This window comes from Papaver somniferum, chromosome 6 (genome assembly GCF_003573695.1).
Source record: "Papaver somniferum cultivar HN1 chromosome 6, ASM357369v1, whole genome shotgun sequence".
Taxonomy (NCBI): Eukaryota; Viridiplantae; Streptophyta; class Magnoliopsida; order Ranunculales; family Papaveraceae; genus Papaver; species Papaver somniferum.
In genome coordinates this window covers 70845963-70868434 of record NC_039363.1, presented here as the reverse complement: position 1 = coordinate 70868434, position 22472 = coordinate 70845963, and the positions used below count along the sequence as shown (strand labels likewise).

General features: G+C 37.2%; 1 protein-coding gene across 1 annotated transcript; it reads left to right on the top strand.

The window, feature by feature from the left end:
• The first annotated feature begins 2698 nt into the window (after positions 1-2698).
• On the top strand, positions 2699-4046 carry LOC113287938. Its single transcript, XM_026536828.1, has one exon. It carries the CDS (start codon positions 2993-2995, stop codon positions 3692-3694), a length of 702 nt encoding a protein of 233 aa, XP_026392613.1. The 5' UTR covers positions 2699-2992; the 3' UTR covers positions 3695-4046.
• The last annotated feature ends 18426 nt before the right edge of the window (positions 4047-22472 follow it).

The window sequence follows — 22472 nt, the reverse complement described above, 5'->3', positions numbered from 1 at the left end:
ACGAAGGATTGGGTTATTACAGATGGTATCAGAACATGCGAAAGTTTACCTGTCGAGAGCGGGAGGATGCGATGAACGAGTTAGACTAGGTGCTTGTCTGATTCTCAGGGGCAAGATACATCGGAAATGTGGACTTGTACATTCCAGAGCCAGGGATACCTCCAATATAATATTGTGAGATTGTAAAACCCTATATCTGGAAGTGGTTGGCCGAATGGAATATAAGTAATATAAACTTTTAACTAAAATGAGGTCTTTTAAGCATTATTGACTTCAGAATTGTAAAGAAATATGTAATTACGCGCTTTGGAGTGGGAGTAATCCACAGATAGGTGACCTTCTAGGAAGATGTTGTTGGATGACCGCAATGCTACCCGTTAAATCCTCATACTGCTAGATAACCGCAGAGACTATGGGAACTCAGTGGAGAGTAAGAGTCGGGTTCTTACTAGTTTCAAATGAAATAAAATTATATAAAATTGACGAAGAAATTTACCAAAAAATATTATTGTTCTTCGAAGACTCAATAAGTATTCTGATTTTTATTATCGGGTCCAGTTCCGGTTCCACTAAATTAAAACTCGGATCGAAAACCGCTAAGAAGACCCTATTTTTTTAATCGGTTCCGAGTCCGGTATCAGTTTCCACTGTTGGATCGTTGAAACCACCTTTTGACTGCTTTACCTCCAAGTGCTCAAACGGGTGATCTTGCATAAGGATTTCAGCTACCAACCGAAACAAAACCTGGACAACCCAATTTACTTGAATTATTGTTCTTCTAACAATTAATTTTGAACCCTATTTGAAGACAGGTAACGCCTATGAAGGTTATATCCTTTTCTCCTATCATGATTCCCATCCACTTGAAGAAAAATGCTTATGAATAAATTGATCGACAAGTTTTCTACCATGGCTATCATTGTAAAAATAGTACTATTAATAGAAAAAGTTAAAAACTTTGGGCCCAAACTTGTGCATCCAAACTCTTTATATAGGCCCCGGATCAGATTCATTAACTGTTGTAGAGGGCCAGGATTTATTTCTTTCCACACAATGAGGTGTGTGGTCTAGTAAGTTTCAGAGGTTCAATAATGAGATTGACAAACCTCACAACGTACATGCTAAATCTTATGTGGTGAATTTGCTTCCTATGAGCCAGTCTTGTGAGAACTTAAACTAGAAATCAAGGATCCGACCAATGTACCAAGATTGGAACGATTTCATTGTTTTCCTTATCACGCCTTAATACTTAACTCGTCTGCCATTGCATTCATAACTCTCAAATTAGTTAGCCTTAGACGCTCCACTAAATAAAGTATGTTCCAATAACAACAGAAAATATTCAGTTTCCATTTAAGTTTTGTCATTGTTTTGACAAATTGGAATCATCTTTTCTCTGCCCATAACTCACAAGTCCTTTCATGAAATGATAAACGGATGAGTTTTTGCTGTTTACTTCACAAACAAAAGAAAAACTCTTTATAATGGGTCCTCTTATGTTTGCCATCTCTTCTAAACCGTCGAATGTGCACATCATTCATTCATAATGGGGCTTGAATCCTTTCAAGCTTTTGTAGGGTCGTGTTGTGTGAGTCAAAAATCAAAATACTAACAAAAACTAGTCAATTACAATACAATCAAAACCTAAACTTCTTATCTTGTGCATTATTAAGCATATCCCATCATTTTACTTTTCGATCTTTTTCTCGTATATTTTCAGGGGTGATTAGGAAGACACCTGTCATGATATATTCACGAGTACCTTGTTTTTGGTTTATCCTGATAATCCGAATGTTCAAGCCACTTAAAATAATGTACTAGACAGAATTCAGAAGGTTATCACCGTTTGTTTTGACTCGCCCCGTTGGCTGGAAAAACCAAGTTTCTTGCCTCGTTGAAGGCATGGAATTCATGGGATGGCCGAAGTCCACAGATGTTTTCCTACTATTTGATTGACTCTCCTCTCTGTAAAATCTAAAACCGTAAAGTAAAAAAATAAAACAGAGTAAACTTCTAATACTCGCACATGCCATTTAATTGGATACTCAGAATCTAACTCATGGCTGCGGTTTTCGAATTTTGCGTCAGATAATGGAGTGTAGTTCAGTTTTCTCACTTACAAACTTGAAATTTAAAGGCTTCATTTTGAAAGAATACAGGTACTTTCAAGTTTTAAACAATCATATATGGAGAATTTTAAATAGTTGTTGCTCAGAGTTTGGCACTGCAAAGCAAACTGAGACATGAGCTGGTGACCATGAGAAGTCCGCTAGAACTAACCCGTTCTTACTTCCAAACAGTCCACATGTCTAGGACAACTACTCTCATTTGTACTGGACTACTCAAATTTCTTTCTTTCTTTTAAAGAGAAAGTAAAATCAATATATTTTTTTTCTCTGTACGTACGGTTGCTCGGTTGGCCAAACAGGACTGTTTGGATTTCAGCAAGAATATCAAATAATTGAGATGATGACGATGAACAGTAGTAGACAAAATTGATGGTTTTTCTGTAACATAGGTAGTCTCAGATAAATCACTGAACAGTAAAAATGGATGTAATTTCTTCGTGGTCCCTACCAAAGAAAGTGCCACGTACTGTTTACTGAAAGGTGTTTTATCACGTCACTTTTTCATGTTTCATTATATTTTGTCCAGACAAATACAAAAGACACTCTCGTTCTCATTTCCCTTGGCCTCTTTTTCTTTTACTATTTTTTCCTTATTGATTGGAAATTTGACGAAATGCAGACGAAATGAAACATAAATGTAAGCAAACCCCTCAAACTCTAAATCTATTAATATAAATACAGATAGCTTCCCTAGAACTTGGGCTCTTGTATTATTGATACTAACTCTTGCTTATTATTCTCATCAATACTATTTACATTATTTTCTTCATATTTCATATTATTCTCTTCATTTCTCAAAGCTCAAATAATCAATTCCGGTGCTCGGACATCGGTTAACGTTATAAAAACTATACTGCTAATTCATGGCGAAAGGTAGGAAAACTGGTTCAAACCGTCACGAACGCTTCCTTGGGACTTTCAACTACACAAACCAGAATCCAGGAAATGGTGCTATCGATGGGTCAGAACTCGAAGAAGAGGATATTTGGTCCATGGTTGATGATATTGTCGACAGTGACGATCAAGTTATACATGTCGCGGAGAACGAGTGGAGCTACGGTGAGCCACCAGGTAACGGTGGTCACGGGATAAATTCGAACAATCAAAGATGGTTTGAGAAAGAAGATCAGCTTCATCATCATCATCATCAGCACCATAGACAAGTCGGTGGTTTATCATTAGCTTTTAAAGATTCAGGTAAGGCAGCAGTTTCCCCAAGAATTGTGCATAAGTTTCATCGCCAAGATAACATGATGGCTGCTAACAATCAACGCAGGCATAATCATCATCATCATCATCAAATGGCTGCATCAGCACCGGTGAATGTACCAGATTGGACGAAAATATTACGCATTAACTCAGTCGAGTCATTGCATGACTCAGATGAGGGTTTAGACGACGATGATAACTCGGAACGAGTACCACCACATGAGTACGTTGCACGTGGTAGTCGTCGCAATACCATGACAACATCAGTGTTCGAAGGTGTAGGTCGTACCTTAAAAGGGAGGGATTTGAGCCGGGTCCGTGATGCCGTATGGAGTCAAACCGGGTTTGATGGCTGATTTATTAATACTTTATGAACACCACCACCGATATTAATTAATGAAAAACTGTTTTTGGTCTGCTAATTTAATTAATCAGCATCAGCCCTGGCATCATTAAGCGCGCATTTGTAAATTGTTTAGCCCAAATAAATAACTCTCTTTCTGAGTGGTTACCGAATGTCTAAATAGTGGTAATGATTGATTGGCATCTATATATATCATATTAATTTGTGTTAACAGGGTGATGCAATGTAATCGCGAAGTATAAAGATTGATCATTTTATATAGCTATAGGTAAAGATGGTTTGATCTTTAAGTTCACTTGGATGTACAAGTAAAGGTTTACGCGGAGTTTTTATTCTTAGGCCAATGATCCGTCGTATCTTTTCAAGTAAAACGAACTTCACAAAGGGATACTTGCTTTACCTTTAATAAGGGACGGTGATAGGCTACAACTTAAGCTGGCATTTTCTTTCTTGATCTTTCTTTAAAACTTGAACGCTCATTCCACCACTAAAACAAGAAGAGGGACAAAACAAGAGACAGAATTGTTAATGTGTTATTATTAGTTGGAATCCTTGAAGATGGATCAATGGATGAAAGGGTGCCTTTTAGGTTAAACTTTTTCAAGAAAGAGACTTGGTATATTGGCAACTACTGGTGAGATTTTATAGCCATTGCTTTACTTACACCACAAAAATGAAAGAAAATTGCAATTTAATTGGACGTTTTGAGGATGGACCTCACAACATACGTCATGCTAGTCTTTTGAGAGTTTACCATTATTCTTGACTTTGTCTTTAGATAATTTTGTGGTTCGAATGACGGCTGATTTTGCTTGTTGGTAATTCATGCATGTGAGAGTGAGATGATACTTAATTTCAGGTTAATATTCTTATTACTCATACAGAGAATCTAATGCTCGAGCCAGATCAAATAAAATTGGTATTGAGACAATTTACCACGATTATTATCACGTACAAGTAAAATGAAGCAAAATGAGTTTAAACTTTACTTTTTGTTGTTTAATCTATATAAAGCCTTATTTGGATCATGATTGACTTGATTTACAGCTCATAAACAAAAGAGAAACGGGTGTGGATGGCCGACTAGCCTGATTTGATCAATTATCAATTGTCTAATATGGGATTCGAAATAATGTTATTTTAATTAGGTTTTCTGATTAGTATATTATAGATCCCTAAACAGTTTAGTATAATATCAGTCTAGTATAGAAGCTTTTTTTTTTTTTTTTTTTCGAAAAAGAGGTTAAACCTCAGTAGATATATTGATAACTCTGATTTAGGAAAACAGAAACCTTACAGGGATGTTTCAAGATCATTACATATTCATACAAATTATAGTATCTCCACCAATTCTTGCCCATCAATTTTATCTTTCCAAATCTAAGAACAATTTCAGAAGACCTTCTTTTCTCTCTCAAAGGAGGGAATAAAACATACATGACCAAATAAGTTTTGAAATCAAAACTAGTTTGTATCAAAGAACAAACCAATGACTGGATCATATCCAACCCAATGTTTCTCAGAACATGTGGATAACATGGACCGTGGTTTTTAAATTTGGATTGCCTATTGCAATCAAGGTGACAAAGACCCAAGTAATAACAGTAGCCAAGGTAGTAACCGAAGTAGCAGGGGTAGTAGTAGTAGCAGCAGCAGTGTCTGAAGTAGCAGTGATAGTCTGAATCGGTTTGGAACGGATTGAATCGGGCTGACTCGGCTTTGGGGATTGGTTAACAATTGCAGTGATGGATGAACTTGTTGATGATGATCTTGATCTAGTTGATGCTGTCTTAGTTTCCATAGATTGAGTTGTTATCGTTTTTGTTACTGTTGGTGATTGAATCTTTCTACAGAAAACAGTTTCCTTTCACTTTAGCCAAATCTTCAGTTTATGTTTATTGAAGATGAACCACAAAAACCCAAATACTAGATTTAAACCCAAATCAAAAACAGACAATAAAAAAATCCAAAAAACTCCTACTGAAATCAGAACTAGGGAATAAGGAAGCCCTAGGAGATGAAATCAACAGAAGAAATTAGGAAATTAGGGAATAAAAAGTGAAAAAAAAGAGAAAAAAAAATAGATCTAACTTAAATCCAGAAACTATCTGATTCAAACCAAATGTAAATAGAACTATGAAAATCAAAGAACAGTGGGAAGATTAAAGATAGGATTAGATTGGGTTGAGCTTCTCCTGCTCAGATCTGCTCCAAAAGAGCCGATCTGAGCAGGAGAAGCTTAGAGTTGATGTGGTTGAAAGGTTTTTGGAGAGCAAGAGAGAAAAAGGAGGAAAGAGAGAAAGAGGACTTGGCATCATATCTTTCTGTACTTTGCGCTAAGTATATCACAAATTATCTTTGGAAATACTTCAAAACCTATATAAATTTTTGTAAATCTGGGATATTTCTTAGCCCTAAAACTGATCATACAAACATGAGTGTTGTAAAACAATTGTTAGGAGTCGACTCCATTCCTTTGAACTGTAAAACAATTGTTAGGTTCCCTAAATCAAACGTCCAAAATTTTGAACCGCTAGTACAAAAAATGAAAAACAGATTACAAAACTGAAAATGAATCCATCTTAATAGTGCAGGTAGAACTGTGATGATAGAAAATGTGACATCTTCTTTAGTTGTATATCAAATGAACTGCTTCAAAATGCTCAAAAAAATCCACAAAACTCTAACTATACTGTAAAAAACTACTAGTGAGGGAAAATTGAAAATAGAAAAAAACGAAAAAGGAAAAGAAACACGTTTACTTAAAAGCTTGGAACTTAGTTTGTAAACATGAGGGTGGTCTAGGGTTAAACAATATTGAAAATTTTAATTTGGCTATGATAGCCAAAATGGATTGGAAACTAAAAGAAAAACCAAATAACTTGAAGGCTTCCATACTAGAAGCTAAATACTTTCCTACCAATGTCATCTACACATTAAATCTAAACCAAACTTAGGAGATAGTTAGGTCTGGAAAGGGATGCATAGTGGAAGACAAAAATAAAAGAAAATTGTAGTTGGTTGATTGGAAATCATATACTGATAAGTATCTAGGAAGACCATTGGATCCCAGATACCACAATACCTATACCAAAGCAAGAAATAGGCACATGAGGCCTAACCAAGGTGAGTCAGCTCTTTACAGAAAAAAAAACCTGGGATATTCACTCGTTTTGACCAAGAATAATATAAAAGATAGAAGAATTAAACGTACCGACTCATGATGAAGTGGATACTGAAATTTGGAACCTAAACACAAAAGGTAAATTTACAGTTCATTCACTTTACGAGTCTATCGATAGCGACAATGAAAATGTCACAACAGATTGGGAAGGATATGAAAACTAAACCCAACACCACCGATTAAACAATTCATTTGGAAAGCGGATCCTTCATCCTCTCGACGGTAATAAGAATGGCCGCAATCTCACCGGACATAAATACTGAATGTAACCTATGTGATACGAGTGAAGAATCGCTAACTCATTTATTTCTAAACTGCAACTTCACAATATATGTTTGGAGACATTTAAACTATGATATGAATTATATTAAAAATGTTAGGGCATATCTCGATTGAACCCACCAAGCATTGGTATGTCAAGTTTGGTTGTCATAATTTAGTGAACCAAAACTCATTTAAAGAGTCGCTTGATTATGTACTAGAGTCAACTTCATATAGGTTAGCTTGAAAGTATTAGGATATTACAAGTATTGCGAAGACTTGAAGAAGTGAAGAAGTAAGGAGCTACAACGACAACATCATCCTTCCACTTGAGGTTAGTGATATTTGACTTGAACTGTTTCATTCCCTAACGTATCTTTCAAGTCGTGCATATTTAAAACATAACTGTGAAGCATGAATGATTACCTCTAGTTAGACGTAACATTAAGGAATGCAATACGAAGTATAACGCTTATCTTTTGAACTTCGTATATAAGACATCGACATAATCGTTTGAATGCTATTGCGATTATGTATGGGTATGAGGTGAAGATTTCATCCTAGGAAACAATGTTTTACATTAGTTTAAAGGAAGTAAATTCATGAACTTGTTTCGTGAATTGAAAGGAAAATCGCTAGGCTTATTGGTATTGTTTTTCATTGCATATCTTTTGAACTCTTAATATGTGTGATTAGTATAACCGCTCATGACTTAAATTGATAAAATGTTTTAAAATAATTTAATATTTACTACTTAAATTTGAAGTGTTCTCGAGTAAAATTTGGAATAAAAATTGGTGAATAATTGAAAGACTATACTTGCTTAATTATATGTTTGATGCATTGCTTGGTTTGTAACGCTGCACTATATTATTTTTGGAAATTTCCTACTGGGCTGTGGTTGATCACCCCTTTTTCCTCTCTCCATACAAAGTACAGAGACACTATCTGAAGTAAAGAAATTAATTTATCACGGGGATTTGGGCATTGATATTTCAGAATTATCGAATTTGTTATTTACTGAATTGTTTGTTTACTTGAGTTATGGATTATAACCATTTAAAAGTGTTTTGTAAAATTGGAATTTTCTCGTAATTCTCAATTATTCTTATTTTTAAAATGAAAATCTGGACCTACGATAGTCGCACCGCGGGTTTCTGGACTAGGTTCTAGCCTCAGAATTCGCTGTGTGTGACAGCGTAATTGATCACAAGAGATTCAAGTTGATTGTGTGCAGGTGTTTATTGAAGATCTAAGAATTTTGAACACAAAGAAGACTTTGAAGATTTCTGATTTGGGTTCATAATCTTTGATGTTCACAATACTTGTTCCGGTTAAAGAGGATCCAACTATAATCAGTTTATTCTTGTGGTATATTAGATTGATTAGTTGAGTATATCGGAATCAATACGGTTGTTTGTGATTCAAGGTATTGATTGCAAAATCTAGACGATTACTTCGGTAGTTGTTAGTAGATAGATCTAAGGACCTGACAAAGGAGTTTATTGAGATAAACGGAAGAGCCTTTTGTCGAACTCACATCACTTGGTTGAAAAGAGTTGATACCAAATAGATTTGTTGTTCCTTTACTGTTTGGAATACGAACCAAAGGAATCGTTCCAAGTACCTGACTTATTCATAAGTTAAAGGCGTGGGAATACAGACGGAACTAGGTGAACTATAGGTTTAGTTGTTTGGTCTCAACTATACGAAGTTGGTTTGATTTTGTATAGCGGCTTAATCCTAAGAGTATTCAATTCTGGACAAGGTCCCGAGGTTTTTCTGCATTTGCGGTTTCCTCGTTAACAAAATCTTGTTGTGTCTTTTACTTTTCTATTTCCGCAATTATAATTATTTTATTATAATTAGAAGTAAAATACACAAACGTTAATTCCTATTTACTTGATAGTAATCCTATTGTGTTTGGTTAAGTCTGAACCTCTTATCAAGTAAACATACTTCGTTGTTGTATTGTATGGATCTCGTATCCATAGACAATCACACGAAGTGTGAACCGGTTAGTTGTATTGTCTCGACTCGGTCCATAGACAATCACTTTCGGAGAAAGGACTTATAGGTGGAAAAGTTTTAGATTGAGGTATATTTGGGTAACCTCATCCTTTCAATTGGTTTCAGAGCAGGTTAACACGAAAAGATCTAATAATCTGTGTTTGGTGCGATCCAACCTATAAGATATTGAATCTAATGGTCGATTCAGTTAGCGTAATGGCAGGATTAGATGACTCAAAGTTGTTTGAATCAAAAACAAATACTGAGATTGTTGAGTCGCTTCGATCCAAAGAATTTTGGACATTTGACGAATGTCGCTTATATCTTAATCTCACAGAAGACGCTTCTAGCAAAATCAACAGAAAACTATTTGAATTTGCGGAAATGGAAAAGCAACTTTCTGACTTAAAAAATGAGATTAAGATATATGAACAAAAGGAAGACGAGTCACTCTCTAAAACACTCAAGATCCTTGAAGACTCTAGTAGAGTTCAAAATGAGGTTGATGAGTTTCTCAAAGAACTGGACAACTCAAAGAAAACTAATAATTCTAAAGGAAATCTTCTCATTCATGAGTACTTAATGAATTATACCTCAGAAGAATCTGATATCCTTCAAGATGACCTTCTCTATAATTCTTCAGAAGAATTCTCTCTTGAAGATTATAATGACTCAGATATAGTTTGTGAGCTTACTAAAACTGGTCTTAACTTGTCCAGTGAAATTTTGTTGACTGGTAACCTCATGTCGACGCCTCGTTTGTCCAAATTGTCAAAACCTGGACAACTTGTTAGTGATCAAAGGACCGGTCTTTCTCTATCCCTTATAAAATTTCGATATGTGGTGTTTGATCCTATTTGGATCCGGATCCACATCCAAATACTAAATAGAGTTGGTGATAAAAACAAAGAAAGATGGGACTATCTCTTTCTCTATCATCTTTGGTTTCAAAGAAACATCTAGAACATACAAGGGTTCGAAAGTTCTTCACTTGTGATTTTTTACATGCTTGATTCAAGTGGAATTTTTTGCTTCAATCAATCATAAGTTGCAACAAGAGCAAAGGGTTTGTCTCAAATCGCTCCAATTCAACTCAAGCAAGGAGAATCAACACTCAACAGGGCATATGATTTGTAAGTGGGTTTTTACTTTCCTTGTTGATTCTATGGCTAATAGGGGTAGAAGAAATTTCAATATTGGAGAAAGATCGAATAAGAATAACATGCTCTACACAACTAGGAATATCAATTATAAGAACATTCCTAGTCTCACCTATGATGTTAGTTCTCAAAATTATTTTGTGAATGATGAATGTCTTATGAAATTCGGTTCAATTAAATAACCCATCATGGAAATGTTGTTTGTCAAAGTTTCAAATACGAAATATATGAACTATGTGAAGCATCGTGAATGAGGTATCACTCATGAAAGTTCTTTCAAGGCTACTCCGCACCTTGTGAAGTTGTTTTATGCCAATATGCATGAAATGAACTTTGAGGGATGTACTTTTAGTACTATGATTGGTACAAGGTCGTTTGAAGTTAACAAACAAGTAATTTCGGAATTGATTCTCTATCCCTATATGAATACATTCTTGCCATGTTCGGATGAAAGGTACAGAGCCGACAACAATACCATCTCGTCATTAATTGGTGGAGCATGGTCAGGTAACTCCTTTCTTATTCACAATGTTGAATTTCATCTCAAAGTCTTTGGAAAACTAGCTTGTGCAAACCTGTGTCCTATAAATATGCATAAGACAAAATGGATTAGAGATGTTGCTGAACTTGTATACCATCTTGTCAGAGGAGTCAAAAGTTTTGATTTATGTGGCTTAATGATCAGACAAATGATCACAATCCGAAGAGTTAAAAGAAGAACTCCTGGTTTTGCTTGTTTGATTACAAGAATATGCAGTTCTTTTGGAATTGTCTGGCCAAATGAAAGGGAAAAGATTCTAACGAAATTAGGAGAAGGAATTCTCAACAAAATGAGAGGACAAGTATTCAATGCTCCTCCTCCTATAAGAGTTGAAGGGAATCCACAAACTCTTAAGAGAAGACTACATATGAAGAATGATTGCATAGTAGAACTAATTGATCATTCTACAAACATCCATACAGAACTTACTAAAGCATTGAATGACATCTCAGAAAAGTATCAAGATACTTATTCAGAAGAGGATACTGAATTGGACATCTCGGATTAGGTCCTACAACTATCATTGTATAATATTATGTATATTATTGTGAGTTTGTATGGTAAACAATCTTTTAATTGTTGTATGCCTAGTAAGAACCCTTGTGTAATAGTAAGATGCTTTAAGGTTTTAATGCAGTTTATGTACTTCTTTTGGTTTAAATTTCCATGAAAAGATTACTGCTATAAATATGTATGGGATGTTTGATTTCGGTTTTCTAACCTTGATATTCGATCTCATATGTTGTGAACCCTTATGGTTTGTTTGACTTTTTGGTTTAGCAGGATTAAGTTCTAGCCCATTTTGGTAGGCTTTATCAAAGGATCATGAGGGGTTCTGATTGAAACAATATGTGAAAAAGTCACAATATGTTGAATCGTTTGGTTTAGTATAAAAGCATATGTGTTACGTGGTTTCAACTTTTGCTTGCATAGTTAAAACCGGGACCTTTCTCTGGTTAAGGTTGGTTGTTGTTATTCTTTTGTTTTGCATAAGGATGACAACATAATGATATTTCGATATCAATTCTCCCTGGACGAAGATGCAAACATATTGGAGAAGAGGATGCGAAATTTGAGGTAACGACTTTGTTAGTTAATCGTTTTCCTGTTTAAGAAAAGCCTGAGTTTAACGAAATTTCGGTAGAATTGATGTTTTATTCCATTATTTGTGTATGGATGTGTGTGTGATTCAATTGTTTTCGTTTAAGAAAAACTATTGTTACCTTGCTTTATTGTTTGATATCAATCGTTTAGGCTTACAAAATTTCGGTGCAATTGCGGTGCTTTAGTGTCTATGTTGTTTCAATTGCTTCCGGTTGAGGTGAATAATTATGCAAGTTGATTTATTTGGTTTGTAAGAATTTTTTATGTCTTAACGAAAGAAAAGGTTTACGGGATGAATTGTTTAGTCCAATTCAATTCCGGATAAGAGAAACTAAGTTAATTCTGATCTTAGTTAGACTTATCAAAGTGGAGGTTTCGGTTATTCAAGTCTAATTGAATGCCTTACCAAGGAATGCTAGTTAACTAACCTAGTACTTGTCTTGTTTAAAATTGAAAGGTCTAAGTTATATGGATAATTAGGACCTGATGAGAAAAATAGAGTTATCTTTATTTTGGTCTTATCGAACAAGCGATTGTATTTGTACAATCGGTTTAGAAAAGAAACTAAGATGCTTTGTAGATTTTTTGTTTGCTAAACTATTAGGGAAAATTGCTTCGAGCAATTGTTTCCTTGGTAACATACCAAAACAAAATTAATTTGTAGTTTCGGTTTTGATATTGGTTATCAAAAATGGTGTGTGGAACCCTCGTGCTTAACTATTATAGGTTTGCAAGTCTATTTTGAGATTTGTAAGATCCTTTCGGTTTTTCCTTTATTTGCTCGTACCTTTGTCATATTGTGACAAAAAGGGGGAGAAATATATGGAGTAAACAAGTAATACTGGTATTGATTTATATTGATTGGTATCACTAAGGGAAAGGACATTTGTGCTTAAACGTTTATCTAATGAAAGAGTAAAGCATGGACTAAGGGGGGGTAGCATATCATATGATACTTGTAGTTATATGGACTACAAGGAATAACAAAGACGTGCAGATTGATAAAATCTACCTATCTTACCTTTAGGGGGAGTATTAGCTTTGTTATTACAATGTCAACAATGGCATTTATGGATTGAATGTATGTAGGTTATTGTGTTGTTGAATTTGGGATTCAAGCGCATGTGTAATGAATTCTTGTAATTTGTTTATCCATATGATGTACGAGTTTTGTCACTAAAATTGACAAAGGAGGAGATTGTTAGAGCATAGCTCGGTTGAACCCACCAAGTGTTGGTATTTCAAGTTTGGTTGTCATATTTTAGAGAACAAAAAATCATTTAAAGAGTGATTATGTACTAGAGTTAACTTCGTATAGGTTAGCTTGAAAGTATAAGGATATGAGACATTACAAGTATTGCGAAGACTTGAAGAAGTGAAGAAGTTAGGACAACGACAACATAATCCTTCCACTTGAAGTTAGTGATATTTGACTTGAACTGTTTCGTTCCCTAACGTATCTTTCAAGTCGTGCATATTGAAAACATAAATGTGAAGCATGAATGATTACACTCTAGTTAGACGTAGTATTAAGGAATACAATACGAAGTATAACGCTTATCTTTTGAACTTCGTATATAAGACATCGACATAATCGTTTGAATGCTATTGTGATTATGTATGGGTATGAGGTGAAGATTTCATCCTAATAAAAAATGTTTTACATTAGTTTAAAGGAAGTAAATTCATAAACTTGTTTCGTGAATCGAAAGGGAAATCGCTAGGCTTATTGGTATTGTTATTCATTGCATATCTTTTGAACTCTTAATATGTGTGATTAGTATAACCGCTCATGACTTTTTTATGTTCTTGGTAAAACTATCCACAAGGCTTGACTTTTGTATTGGTGCGACTTTTATTAGTGAAACCGATCTTAAGTAATCACCTGAGATGGTATGATCGATTTAGTGTTATTGGTATGACCAACTCTAGGCAAAGGGGAACCGATCGTATGAAGAGGTGCAAGGGAATCGATCCTTGTAAGAGGTGCAACACGTTTTTAGCAGATGGGGGAACCGATTTGTAGATGGTGGATTTTCGACAAAGGGTAAAATAGTAAAGCCATAATTATACATGCTTCTGATCCAGCAATCAGATGAGTATTGAGGCTCGTGTCTCTTATTAAAGCGTGAAAGCTCATGCCACACCTCTGATATTGTCTCTTAGAATATCTTCAAAGGTCTCTGATCGAGTATATTACTTCTCAGAACATAGATGTGCAGTCTCACAGCTGAGACCACGGCATATCTCATAAATACTGAGCAATTTCAGTAATCACTTCTGTAAAGAATCGAAATGATTGGACGGATCCTAGATGTATTACTCACTAGTATAGAGCACTACGTCTTCAGGACGTCGCAATGTTCCCTGACTTTACAGAATAAACATTCAAATCGAGCGTTCTGCTCCAGCTAGCTCATACCTCGATTTCTGAATAATTATATTGCTCTTGGACAACATGCCTACTAGTATAGAGCCATCAATTAATTATTTCTAGTCGCAAGATTCATCAATTGATTTCCTAGAAAATATGCTACGTTATAGTATTTCGTTACTTCAATTTATGGCTTTTCCCAGCAGAATTCCATGGGTTAGTAATAAATATTCAACGTACAGGCATCTGAGCCACCATCGAGTAAGCTCCGAGAAAATGGTCCAAGTGTACTCAACAATAATGCACTAACGAGCACCTGAATGCAAGAACGAGCATTCCAAAACACGAAGGAACTATGAAACCATTGAGAAAAATAATAATAATAAAGTATCTAAAAGAGGCGTCTAAGGGGACCAAGCCCACCGGCTGGCCGATCATGCCGCCGTGGCCGGTCCCACGCCCCTTTATTTATTTTATTATATTTTATTTTTCCTTGATCCCATGAAAATCCTTTCATTTGAGAAAATCCCTTCAATTCATGATATTTCCTTCACATCAAGGAAATTGTGTAAAATTACATAAAATTAGGAAAGGTGTCACGAGACCGTGCTCACTAGCCGGCCGGCCATGCCCTAGCCGTGACCGGTCCCACACCTTGTAATTCCTTATTTTATTAATTATTATTTCCATCATCTCATGGAAATTCCTTAATCTTATGAAACTCCTTAGTTTCATGATATTTCTTTCACATTAAGGAAATTGTGTAAAATTACATAAAATTAGGAAAGGTGTCACGAGACCGTGGTCATTAGCCGGCTGGCCATGCCCTAGACATGACCGGTCCCACACCTTGTAATTCCTTATTTTATTAATTATTATTCCATCAACTCATGGAAATTCCTTAATCTTATGAAACTCCTTAGTTTCATGATATTTCCTTCACATCAAGGAAATTGTGTAAAATTACCTAAAATTAGGAAAGGTGTCACGGGACCGTGGTCACTAGCCGGCCGGCCATGCCCTAGCCTTGACCGATCCCACACCTTGTAATTCCTTATTTTATTAATAATTTCCATCATCTCATGGAAATCCCTTAAGTTTATGATATTTCTTTTAAATCATGAAAATAATATAAAATTAGGGAGACGCACGAGACCGGGCCCTAGCTAGCCGACCATGCCCAACCCGGTCCCACACGACCTTATTTTATTAATATTAATATTATTTGTTTCCCTCATCTCATGGAAACTCCTTCACTTCAACGAAACTCCTTGATTTCAACAAACTCCTTGATTTCACGATAAAATCATGAAAATAATATAAAATTAGGAAAAGTGTCATGGGACCTGGCTCATTAGCCGGTCGGCCATGCCTTGGCCATAGTCGGTCCCACACTTCATGATTCCTTCATTTTATTATTATTTCCTTCATCTTATGAAGTTTCCTCAGTTTTCAGCAAAAACCTTGAATTCTTCATATTTTCTCAAAATGTTGCTCAAACGCGCATCCGAAAATATCAAAATTCTCAGAACTGAGACACGAACACTTTGGTGACATGAGCATATTACCTTGACCGACAAAGGTTGGCTCTTCGGCTTGCAAGATTCCGATCCCGCACATTTCATCATTTGACCTAATTTGTTCACATTAAATTCAAACCTTTCCAAACAATTTTGGAATTTCATGAAATGATCGTCAGTCGATTCCGTGACCAATCAGGGCCGGTTTCATGACCTTTTGCTCGGTCCTTCATCTCTTCATAATTTATTAGGTTTTAACACCTAAGGTTCAGACGAACATTATTTGAATAAATGATTAAAGCAGCATTTAATCATTTTTCACCAACTGGTCTTCAAGAGACTTTTGTATTTTGCTCACTCGAGCATCTGGGCGTTACATGGTCGACTCATCATTCCATGTAGCCGTCCCCTCTTCCGTGGTTGATTTTCAATAAATCATCAATTGATCGAAATTAAGGTTTCGAATCCAAAGATTTGCAAAACGTAATTCTGAGCAGATTCAAACACTAATAATTTCACGTTGATCCAGTGATCAACGTTTCAATTATCATACTCGGTTCAGTTGCCAGTATTTTAAATGAATATTTTATTTGGTCCAGCTACCAAACTTCATCAAACGAGCAACATTCGCGCAAATAATATTTGCTAAGACTAAGGAATATTGGTTCAACTATGAATATTCAACAATTCATCAAGTCAACAATATTTGTTCATCTTAACTATCAACATTTACTCGAGAATTATACCTCTGTCTCAACAGACACGTTCAATTCGTGAGTCTTAGAGAATTTGCAAATCACGTTCGACTCAGCAATACAAGGACTCATCGTCCCATAAAGTCGGCAACTGACTAACTAAATACACATCTGCCTTGCAGACTCCACAATCATGAGACATCAATCGTGTCACATGGGGGGATATTAACTAGGGTTTTGGTCTGGCGGCCTACGGCACGTGTGTTCACCCATGATGAGAATGTGAGCAAGTCGTGCAATCAGTTGAAGGAGTTAGCAAAGTAGTGGGTAAAAAATCAACCAAGTCTCCGCACGATGAGCAACTGGTTTTAAACACGATTTGCACTTCCCTACTCTTTGACTCTAGTAATTATAAAACTCCATGGGATCAAGGAGTTTACAATTCTAGCAATATAAATAAGTCTCTGAATCATGATTGGAACAACATACAATTCTCGATAGACAGATTTTCGTCTACGCGAACTCATCGTCTTAGCAAATACTCTCAACTGAATAAACTCAATCATTCAGAAACTATTTTCACGCAAAATACAAAACACACCAACAATCCTTGATCACCATTGATCTCACATATTTCTCAGCTTCCCTCCTACAGATCGACCCATCCTCTCTCGTGACCGAATTGACTCTGGAATGGCCATTGTCTTGGTTTATGCCGGAGTCCTACAGATTGATCTCTCGAACTTAAAGCACTCCCTTCTTGCAGTGCATCTGTGTGAGGTTAAACATTCCGCTCGGTTCAAGGAGTCTCCTCCTCACGGTCGTCTCCTCAATTCCATAAAAACCATCAAATCGTTATTCCCCATCTACAGATTGGCGACAACAGTGGAAGGTCATTCTCTCGGTTGCAATCTTAGTTTTCACAAAGATGGTCGGTCTTAGATCTACTTCAGAAACTCCAGATCCTAACCAGAGTATTTCAAATGGTGACGTTCCTCATGCTCGTTCAAACGACTCTGGTAATGCTCGTCATTCTCACTTCACTACTCCTTTTCCCTATATTAATTCATCCGATGGAGAAATTCCATCATTGGATGAATTGGCACGGAGGCAAGGACTTTTGTCTAGGAGCATTAATCGATTGAAAGAAGCAATCGATGAACTATTCAACTATATGGTGGAGTTGACAAGACTTTTAGGATCAGAAGTGGTGGAACATCTAAGCTCTACTACCACGGATGCCCCTCAAACCAACAGTTTCACTACTTACGAGAAGCCGGTGGATCGGGAAGTCACACACTTGATTGAAAGTCTATGTGAACTCCTACACTTCTCAAGAGATCAACATACGAACACGTTCACTGCACTCAACCAAATATCATCAGACGTGCAACTAACTCTGTCATGTCTAGCAGTTGAAGAAACATCCATGATGTTTGAACATTCGATCAACAATATCACGTTCGGAGAATAGGACCGCATGGCAGATGAAGGGCATAATCGAGCCTTGTACGTGACCGGTTTTATCAAAAACTCTGAATTCAAGAGAGGTCTTGTCGATACAGGCGCTTCCACAAATATTATTACTATGAAGACTCTCAAAGCGGCCAAGTTCCCATAGAGTAAAATTGTTCGCTATCCCATCTTGATGACAAGTTTTGAGGGTAGCCAGATCCATACATATGGATATGCATACATAGACTTGAAGGTAGGGCCTATTCAATCAAAGGCCAAATTTCACGTGATCGAACAAGAGCCTGATTATCACATGATACTCGGACAACCGTGGATCCATGACAACAAGGTGGTTCCGTCAACATACCATCAATGCATGAAGGCTCTGCTCAACAACAAAATTATTCGTATTGCGGCTTCATCATCTCCTTATGCTCCGGTCTATGATGCTGAATTCCTTGAGTCTCAAAAGGATATCCCCGAACCTCCAAGCAAGATTTACAGCACTCCACTCCCAAGATGGAAGTCCATTGAAGAAGTTGCTAACAAACCATCATCCTTGGGCGCTAAGTCGATCAATTCATCTGCTACACCGATTAAACGCCGTAAGGATCAGGTCTCAACTCCGGGATCTAATTTCATATCCAGTCATGATGCGGAGGGGAGGATCATTTACCGTCGACGCAAAGCTTAGAAATTAACAGGAGAGAACGATGAAAAGTATCACCGCCTCGAAGAATCATGTCAGAGCGAACCATCACTCGATGACGAAGAAGTTCAAGATGCTCCGCGACAATTGCAAGACGGCACTGATTCCACCACTGATGATGTCGAAACAATCAACATCTGGACGGAGGATGATCCAAGGAAAATTTTAATTAGTTCCATGCTGTCACCAGAGGAACGGACGAAACTGATAAATCTGCTGAAAGAGTATCAGGATGTCTTCACTTGGACGTACGAAGAAATGCCTGGCCTAGACGACAAATTAGTTACTCATCATCTGCACATCACTCCCGGCTCTAAAGCTGTCAAACAACCGCCTAGGAAGTTAAGACACGAAGTCGAGGAGAAAATCAAAGTCGAGATTCAAAAACTACTAGTAACAGGATTCATCAGACCAATTCAACACCCAACATGGCTGGCAAACGTTGTTCACGTCAAGAAGACAAATGGTCAAATCAGATGCTGTGTTGATTTAAGGAATCTGAATAAATGTTGTCCGAATGATGATTTTCCCTTACCCAACATCGATATGCTCTTTGATGCAACCAGTGGTCACGGTATGTTCTCATTCATGGATGGTTACAACGGATACAACCAGATCAAGATGTACGAGCATGATGCTAACAAGACCGCATTCCGTACTCCTATTGGGAATTTTCACTACACTGTGATGCCCTTTGGATCAAAGAATGCAGGTGCTACTTATCAATGAGCCATGACTGCCATATTCCACGACATGATGCACAAGCAAGTAAAAGACTATATTGATGATGTGGTAGTGAAGTCGAAGACTCGAGCATCCCACCTTGAAGTTCTGAGACAAGTTTTTGAAAGATGCAGAGAATACAAACTAAAAATGAATCCTCTGAAATGTGCTTTTGGCGTCTCCTCCGGAAAGTTTCTAGGGTTCCTAGTCACTGCAGAAGGAATCAAAGTCGATCCAGACAAAACGAAAGCCATTACTACCATGCCTCCTCCACGCACTGTGAAGGAACTCCAGAGTTTTATGGGCAAGGTAAATTATATTCGACGCTTCATTTCTGGATCGGCTCAACTCGTCGCTTCATTCACCCCTCTGCTGAAGAAAGGAGAAATCTTTACATGGACGACCGTCCAACAAGAAGCATTCCAGAAAATACAACAGATACTATTATCACCCGCTGTCTTGAAATCTCCGGTGCAAGGACGACCACTAATACTTTACACAGCTTCTAGTGACGTTGCTATCGTAGCACTTCTTGCTCAAGAAGACGAAGAAGGTATCGAACGTCCAATCTACTACTTCAGTCGCACGATGAGAGACGTTCAACTCTGATACCCAAAAGCCTAAAGAGCATGTCTGGCATTGGTACATGCAATCCAGAAATTCAGGCACTACTTGCTATCCTACAGAGTCGTGCTCGTTTCCAAGGCCGACCCTATAAAGTTTTTACTATCGAAGCCAGCCTTGATAGGGAGACCAACAAAGTGGCTACTTCAGATGTCAGAGTTTGACATAGCTTGTGTACCACCTAAAGCAATCAAAGGTCAAGCAGTTGCGGACTTGCTCGCTGATTTTCCAAGAGAAGATGCAACAATGTTACACGAAGATGTGTGCGGCGAGTTTCCAGAGGTATTAGTTATCAAAGAAGAGAGATGGATTTTATACTTTGACGGATCTTCCACCCCTAGCAACGGCATTGGAGGAGCGGGCGTAGTACTAGTATCTTCATATGGCGAAGTCTTCTCACACTCGTTCAAGTTGGATTTTCATTGCACCAACAATTCAGCAGAATACAAAGATTTATTACTAGGTTTGTCCCTGGACAAGCATGCAGGAGCAACGCACCTTGAGATAAGGGGGAATCAAAACTACTGGTCAATCAAATGAATGTACCATACTCTATCAAAGAAATCACGCTCGCCCCATTCAGAACTAAAGCGCAGCGGATATTAACTCATTTTGCTGATGCAACGATTGTCCACACTGGACGAACTAACAACAGACATGCTGACTGCCTGGCTACTCTTGCTTCCAAGCTGCAATTCGAAGGAGCATAGAAAACAATCACAGTACAAAAGCGTGCCGTGTCATCTACCTGGCTTGCTCAAGTTGAAGACATTCAAGAAAATGAATGGCGAGCACCTATTATTCATGAATTGAGCAGTTATCTTTCAGAAGGGAAAGTCGGTCTCACGGAATTAAAGAATTATTTCTTGCTTCATGGAGCGTTATACTATCGAAATCCTGATGGGTCTTTATCACGATGCCTCGGAAACGACGAAGCGGACGAACAACTCAAACGCATACATGAAGAAATCTACGGACAGACGTTGGTAGTAAAACTTTACAGAAAGCTTCAAAGGATGGGATACTATTGGCCTTACATGGAGGCTTAATCAAGAACTCTGCAAATATCTTGTCCCAATTTCCAGACGCCTCCTCATCACTTAGAAGCTTTGACAGTCCATCATACTGTGGACTGGAGGGAACCTTACATCAAGTACCTTCGGGACAACGAATTTCCGCTGGAAAAGAAATAAACAATCAAAACTCATTCAGAGAGCTAAAAGATTTGTCTTTCTTGATGGAATCTTATATCGCAATAGCTTTGGTGATAACTTACTGAGATGCTTAGATGAGCACGAAATCCCAACAATTTTGAAAGAGATGCACGATGGAGAACATCAAGGGAAAAGGAAATTATTTCTCCAAAACCATGAGAAATATTATTGGCCGACCATGGAAGACGATGCAGCTGCGCATGTTCATAGGTGTCATCAATGCCAAGTCCATGGTAATCTCATCTACACTCCTTGTCTCTCATTGGATATCATCAGAAAAATCAATCCGGCATCTTCGAAGCAGCATGAATACATCATCACTGCAACTGAGTATTTTACAAAATGGGTTAAAGCTATTTCTCTTCGAAGCACCACTGGAGTCACGATTGCAGCCTTCATCAAAGATATATAATATGTATATTCGGTGTTCCTAAACAAATTATCACTGACAATGGAACTCCTTTCACCAACAAGCATGTGACAAAATTGCTCGAGGAATACGGCATCAAACAAGTTTTCTCCACACCGTACTATCCCCAAGGAAAAGGACAAGCAGAGAGCACCAACAAGACTTTGATCCGAATTCTCAGTCGAACAATTCATGATAATCCTCGAACGTGGCATGAACAACTTCCTATGGCTTTTGGGCCTATCGGACCGCACCAAGAAGCTCGATTGGGACTTCACTGTACTCTCTCGTCTATGGAGCTGACGCCATACTCCCAGCAGAAATTAAAATTCCTTCAGCAAGGATTATAACAACTGATGGAGTACAATGGGATGAAGCCAAAGTGTCCAACTCAAGAATCGCTGAACTGGACATGCTTGAGTCGAGGAGGGCTAAGGTTGAAAAATATGTGGAAGCATACAAACAAAGGATCTCCAGAGCTTACAACAAAATAGTAAGACCCCGAACATTTCAAGTAGGAGATTTGGTATTAAAGACAGCAAAACACATTAAACAAGACATGTCTGCTCCCAAGTTCTCTCCGAAATGGGAAGGACCATATGTAGTCATCAAAGCAGTATCCAGTGGATATTACAAGATCTTAGCTATTGATGGAGGAGTAGAAGGAAATATAATCAACGGAAAATGGTTCAAGGCTTATTACGCTTCATTAACGGCGAGTAAATTAATCTTTTATCATCATTCAAACACATTTCAAAATAATTTATTTTCCTTCAAAGAGCGTGCC